Below are 7041 nucleotides of genomic sequence, written 5' to 3' on the forward strand. Positions count from 1 at the left end.
CTACAAAAGAAGTTTGCACTGACCAGAGGTGGCTGTGACGGAGACCCTCCGACGGTCAAGTCAGAGAGGAGATTAGGCAACAGTAGAAAAGAATCAAGGAGCTCAGCGAGAGAGAGAATGAGAGAGCGAGAGCTGGAGAGGAGGAATTCAGGGGTTTCGAAAGGAACCTCTTTCAACACTGTTGCTTTCTCTGTTTTATAGTAGAGCGCGACATGATGCCGTCATTTATGGCGCAGATAATGAGAGAGTTGTCAAATCGTCGGAGACTGTCAGAGTCGCCGTGGGACTGTCAAGTCGCCGTGGAAGTGTCAAATCACTAGGGTTGACCCATGTCTTAGGTGGGACAATATCCCAGGGCGGCTACTCCGCACGCTTTTGTCAGGATGGCAGTCCACAGCAGTCGTACGACATTCGGGGGAACCGACCGACTGTACGTCAGTGTCTCTGGTTGAGGAATGTCGGGTGAAATCTCAGGGACCCTCCGGCGGTCAATCGGGCGTGTTGCGGAGGTCGGATATCGAGCTCCGCAGTTCGGCCAGTCGAGAACGGAGAGGATCTGCTCGACCGACATATATTCGGTCGGACGGCATCGACAGTCGTCGGTTGGTGCGGTCGGTAGAGTCGGATGCCGGTCAGACGGGTCCGACGGTGAGTCGGCGTGAGAGGGATCGATCGGCATATCCCAACAATTTCTGTGTGAGCCATCAATTATTTTTAAATATTGTTAGCAAATTGAAATTTTAACATCTAAGACATACGTTAAGAACCATTTTTATCTAAAAAGTTTACTCAACAGTTGGGGACAAGCAGAAAATATTTGGGTACAGATATAATTTAACATATTTATCATATTTCTAAAATAACATGAACAATAAAATCAAAACAAATTAATTTTAATCTTTTCTAATATATATTTAAAAATATTATATTATTAAAAATAATAATATTATATATATCTATATATATATATTTTTATTTATTTATTTATATATGTATGTATGTACGTACATACATACATACATACATATATATATATATATATATATATATATATATATATATATATATATATATATATATATATATATATATATATATATATATATAATATAATCACTTGAACTATCTATCTGATGTACCATTCAGATTGATGTGGCGTATGAGGAATAAATAATACCAGACACCACCTGAAGTACCATCCCACTAATTACAGATTGTATTGAGAAAATACAATCTCGCTCTGATGTTTTTAATTTGTAATATGCATGTAAATAGTGCAAACATGAATAAATATGGATTGATTTGTTTAAAAAATAATTTAGAAAATTATCCAATTAAGAAAATATTAAAGTAATTTAAATTTTTTTTAATAATATCCGAAACATTAATATGATTTTTTTTTTTTTGTGAAATTTATGATCTCAGCACCAGTCATACGAACGGGTGGGGAATATGCCGTGAAAGAGAGTACTGTAGAGTAAATTTAGAGCTAATGGCACGTGATTGTAATAATATGGAAGGCTGAAGATTTTTAGTTACTGATTCCTTGCCGCACCTCCACCTCTCCAGTGACCAGCATCCGCTCCCCGCTACTTCAGTACTGCCTCCTTCTCTCTTTCTCTCTCTTGTACTCTTGTCCGCCTCCGCCTCTCCTCCTCCTCCTCCTCCCATTATCCACACCGGATTTCCGCTATCCCGGATATCTGCGGGCCGGGGCAAGGAATAACCGTCACAATGCAGCACGTCTTATACCTCGGCCTCCTCCTCCTCCTCCTCTTCTCTGGCTGCCTCCCCGTGTCCCGCGGGCACAACATCACCAAGATCCTCGCCGAGCACCCAGAGTTCTCGACGTTCAACCACTACCTCACCGCCACCCACCTCGCCGGCGAGATCAACCGCCGGAAGACCATCACCATCCTCGTCGTCAGCAACGCCGACATGGCCCCCCTCCTCGCCAAGCACCTCTCCCTCTACACTCTCAAGAACGTCCTCTCCCTCCACGTCCTCGTCGACTACTTCGGCGCCAAGAAGCTCCACCAGCTCAACGGTGGCGCCGCCGCCTCCTCCACCCTATTCCAGGCCACCGGCTCTGCCCAAGGCACCGCCGGCTTCGTCAACATCACCAATCACCGCGCCGGCCGCGTCTCCTTCGCCGCCGTGGACGCCGGCGGCGCCCCCCCGGTCAACTTCGTCAAGTCCATCAAGGAAATCTCCTACGACATCGCCGTCATCCAGATCAGCTCCGTCCTCTCCTCGCCGGAAGCCGAGGCCCCCACGCCCGCGCCCGCCCAGGTCAATCTCACCACCCTCATGTCCAAGAAGGGCTGCAAGACCTTCGCCGATCTCCTCGTCGCCACGGGCGACGCCGAGAAGACCTTCGAGAGCAACGTCGGCGGGGGATTGACGGTCTTCTGTCCGATCGACCAGGCCATGAAGGCGTTCATGCCCAAATTCAAGAACCTCACCGCCGACGGCAAGCTCTCGGTGCTCCTCTACCACGGGATACCGGTCTACAACTCGATCCAGATGCTCAAATCCAACAATGGCGTCGTCAATACCCTGGCGACGGACGGGAGCGCCAAGAACTACAATTTCACCGTCCAGAACGATGGCGAGGTGGTGACGCTGAAGACGAGGGTCACGGTGGCGACGATCACCGGGACGCTCATCGACGAGGACCCGCTGGCGGTGTACACCATCGACCAGGTGCTGGAGCCGCGGGAGCTCTTCAAGCCGGAGAAGACCAGGGCGCCGGCGCCGGCGCCGACTCCGGTGGCGGAGGCGGAGGCGCCGACAAAATCGAAGAAGCGCCACCATGCTTCGCCGCCTGCGCCAGCGGGGCCCGCGGATGCGCCGGCGGCGGACAATGAGAAGGCCGCGGATGATGAGAGCGCCGCCGGCGGGGGGGCACGTGCCGGGCCGTGGATCGTGGCCGCGGCGGCGGTAGGCGCGGCGGTCGTTATGGTGGCTTAGAATTTTGTCTTCTTTTTTTTTTTTTTTTTCCATAGCTTTTTATTCTCTTTGTTTTTGATTGGGAGGGAATAAGAGAGCGAACTGTCTCAGTTTATTTGCTTTATGGGTTATTTGTATCGTACTTTTTTAACAAATTTCTTGTTAGAGCTTAGCTGCTTGGGTTGTCAAAGACTTAAAATTTATGGTTTTTTTTTTTTTTTGGAAGATCTTTTGGCATTAAGAGTTGCAGTATTAAGGGTGCATGGTGTGTTTTGATGTTGTGGCCTTTTTGTTGGGTACTAAAACTTTGATGCTTTCAATTTTATAGAAAATGAGAAAATATACATTTATTTAAAATATATTGTGAAAAAAAAGGCTATGCTCATATTTAATTTCTAATGCATTCAAAAAGGTCTATCATTTTAGGAAGGAAATTTGGTAAATTTTGGTCTCACTAAAGGTTTGTTGTAACAAATTAAGGATTTCCCTTTGTCATGTGAGATCCTGGTTCATTCAGATATAAATGAGAAAGGTGTAATAGTTGTGGATGCAGCTGGAAAGCCAACAAGAACTGACTCTGCTGTTTGGTTTGGGATTGATATGTGGCTCATTACTTAGTGGATGCACATGGTGGTGGGGTCCCATGGAGAGACAGACCCACATGCTTCTATTTTAGAAGCAACAATTCAAGTGAGTGGGCCCTGTTATGGAAGGGAGAGTCTCAGAGGCACTATTTGTACTATTTTTAGGGTGTGGGGATACATCAAATCTTCTTCCTTTTGGATGCAAATCTTTTTTACTTCGTCCATCTATTTGCTAGGGTTTTATGTTGTTCTACTTTTCTAAATATTCTGTCAACTTAATTAATGACTCCTGCAGTGATTTGTGTTCAAAGATTGCCAGAGTGATGGGTGCCAGGCATGCATAAAAGGTTCTCTGTCTGATAGTGGCATTACTCATGTTGTTGTAATATTGTTATAATCATGGTTAATAACATTGTTGATACTTGGTTGGTGACTTCAATGAACCCTATTGCATGGCCCATCTTTTTGCTACACTAGCAAATCTAATCTTTCAATGCTGCAAATTTTGACCAAATAGTACAAATTAATAGTACACATCTTTTATGATGCAAAAAAAGTGGTGCAAGCAGTTAATTATGAAACCATAATACCAAATACTAGCCAGGGTTTTGGAAAAATTATTGCAGCTAAGAAATAATATAATATGAGAAGGGTGAGCCATGTTTTGTTTGTCAACATCATCACGGACTTTGGGCATTATATTGTCTTTTATTGACAATGGTCCTATATTTTAGGGCATACTTCAGCAGTTTTGTCAAGATTAGCTCAAATTTAAGTTACAAAAAAGATAGAAACTTAGATCCCGCATGGCTAGTAATCCATCAAAGCAGGTGGAAATTTGTCTTTTGTTAAAAACATTGTTGAATGTTGTTCTATTATCTCTTTTCTACATTAAGATGTTTTACCGCATCTTGTGATTGATTAGTTTTTACATTGATGTGGACATGAATCAATTTAGAACTCAATCGATTACGAGATAAGTTAAAGCATCTTTCTTTTTATTTTTTTATTTTTCCCCTGCTTTCGAAAAACAAAAACAAGAGATTCATATCCATCTATATTCCATTGTGGAACTTTTGGATGTTCCCCTTTGATCCTCCCCCACTTGGATTACATTCTTTTGTGAGATCATAGTGGTCCATTATCATTATGCCTTATATTCATTTCTTTATTTGGACATGCTCATTCACCAAATACTCTTGTACTCATCCTTTCATAGGGCAATTTTTTTTTAAAAAAATATTTTGAGGAAATTCATGTGACAAGTAATAGTTTAGTTGTAAATAAAAAGTGACAAACTGGTAGTGCATGTAGTTGGAGGGCGGTTGAGTTGTTTGATCTGGATTTATTGGTGAGTTCAGGTGTTTGATGAACATGGGCGGTCCAGATTGAAGAGATTAATTTTATATGGAGGAACAACAAAAATAGACAACTCAACTTTTAATAGGTGAAGTCCCCACATTTATGTACTACTCTGCCGTATGGCGATGATCATATCTTCCTCTTTTTCCTTCTTTGGAGGCAAATCTCTCTATAACTCCGTTCTTAATTACATCATTAACTATGTTTTTGGTAGGGTTTGTATATGTCTGACTGTATTTTTTCCTTATTGCTACTTGATGTGTCAGTATGTCAAGCGGTCATCGGAGACAACTACCTCAGACCCCATGAAGTATTGTACACTCTGGCTAGGTCCGGATGGGGAGCGTGCCCCATGGTTCCTGTTATAGCCCAAAATCAGCCCAACCAAGCCCAGCCCAGCCAAAAAAAAAAAAAAGAGCAACCAGGAAGAAGACTCCCGATAGGAGTCTTCTTCTCCGGCGAAACCCATGAAAATTAGGACTCCTAGGACCCCTCGGAGTCCTAGAGTTCTCTATAAGAAGATCCCTTCCCCTTGAGACCGAAGATCGACCTCCTCCCTCTCTCTTTCTCTCCGTTTTTCTCGATCGAAGGCTGCGGACACCCTTTGATTTCTCGCCGTGATTACCGCCGACGAGGTCTCCGGAGGCTGAGGTAAGTTTTCCTCTTCCTCCCCTCTTTCTTCTCCTTCCTTCCCGTGCATTTGTGCGCGGCTGCCGGCGACGAAAGTCGCCGATTTTCGGTCGGGAAAGACACCCTGTTTTTGAGCTCTTTTCCTTGAATTTTCCGACGCCGGCGATCGGAATTGATCGCCGGCCACCCTCCTCCGTGACCAGGGGAGTGATTTCCGTCGGCCGCCGGCCTCCGCCGCGGCGGCCGTGGCCCAAACGGTCGGTCAAGGCCGGAGAACCCCCACCGTCCCCTGTTCGGCCTGGAAGGAACCAAGGAAAAAAAAAAGAAGAAAAAGAAAAGAGAAAGAAGGAAAAAGAGAAAAAGAAAAGGAAAGAAAAAAAAGAAGAAAAAAAAAGAAGAAAAAGAAAAAGAAGAAAAAGAAAAGAGAAAGAAGGAAAAAGAGAAAAAGAAAAGGAAAGAAAAAAAAGAAGAAAAAAAAAGAAGAAAAAGAAAAGAAGAAAAAGAAAAGAAAAGAAAAGAAAAAAAAATAATAATAAAAATAAATAAATATATATATATATATATATATATATATTTATATATATATATAAGTAAGTAAATAAATAAATAAATAAATAAATAAATAAAAATTGAAATTGATGAGAGAGAGAGTTTCTCTCTCTTCTCTCTCTTCTTTCAGTCTGAACCCTGACTTTCTCTATCTGGAATTGGACTTTCTCTCTCTACTTTCTCTCTTTAGAATTTTCTCTCTCTAGCTTGTTTCTCTCTCTTGATGAATTTCTCTCTCTAAAGTTATTCCTCTAAGAATAGCGAAGTGGAAGGCTTCATCTGATGATTCTGATCAAGTTTAGAGACGAGTCTGATTTTAAGCGAGATTTTAATTTTGGAATTTGTTAGATTTAATTTTGAATTAAATTAATGTAAAAATATAATTTTGGATAATAGGCACGGAAGAATCTCCTAGAAGTTAGTCGATCTATTCGTTCAGTGCTCCGTGAAAGGTAAGTAATGAATCATCTTCTCGAGATATTCCATATTTATTCTGAAAATAAATAATTATTCTCTGAAATTATGCATGATTTATGGAATTATGTTTTGAAAGAAAAGTGCTTTTGAAATATTATGGTATATCGATTTATGCACATGTTTAGTGAAAGATTATGATATATATATTGTGGTACTAAGTGTTTTGATATAGATCGGATTTATGCTCTCAGCCTAACTATATTTCAGTGGGCCCCGCCAATGGGGATTATACGTTGGTACTTTGTGGACCCTGCCAGTGGGGGTTGTGCGCTGGTATTTGTGGACCCTGCCAGTGGGGGTTGTGCGCTGGTATTTCTGGACCTTGCCAGTGGGGGTGTGCGCTGGTATTCTGTGGACCCCGCCAATGGGGGTTAAACGTTGGTCATAGTCGAGGCTGTTGAGTTACGAGTATTTTGAAATCGAATCGGATTTATGATTATATTATATGTGAATATTTGAAATTATTGGATTTGCATTAAATCAGCAT

At 42.4% G+C, this 7041-nt stretch overlaps 1 protein-coding gene across 1 annotated transcript; it reads left to right on the plus strand.

The window, feature by feature from the left end:
* Nucleotides 1–1573: 1573 nt before the first annotated feature.
* LOC105061057 (fasciclin-like arabinogalactan protein 2) lies at nt 1574–3151 on the plus strand. Its single transcript, XM_010944989.4, has one exon. The coding sequence runs from the start codon at nt 1735–1737 to the stop codon at nt 2971–2973; it is 1239 nt and encodes a 412-aa protein (XP_010943291.1). The 5' UTR covers nt 1574–1734; the 3' UTR covers nt 2974–3151.
* The last annotated feature ends 3890 nt before the right edge of the window (nt 3152–7041 follow it).

Source organism: Elaeis guineensis, chromosome 1 (genome assembly GCF_000442705.2).
Source record: "Elaeis guineensis isolate ETL-2024a chromosome 1, EG11, whole genome shotgun sequence".
NCBI classification, from domain to species: domain Eukaryota; kingdom Viridiplantae; phylum Streptophyta; class Magnoliopsida; order Arecales; family Arecaceae; genus Elaeis; species Elaeis guineensis.

Bases quoted from the DNA above. Each gene is read 5' to 3' on its own strand.
- LOC105061057 (XM_010944989.4), top strand. From the start codon at position 1,735: ATGCAGCACGTCTTATACCTCGGCCTCCTCCTCCTCCTCCTCTTCTCT.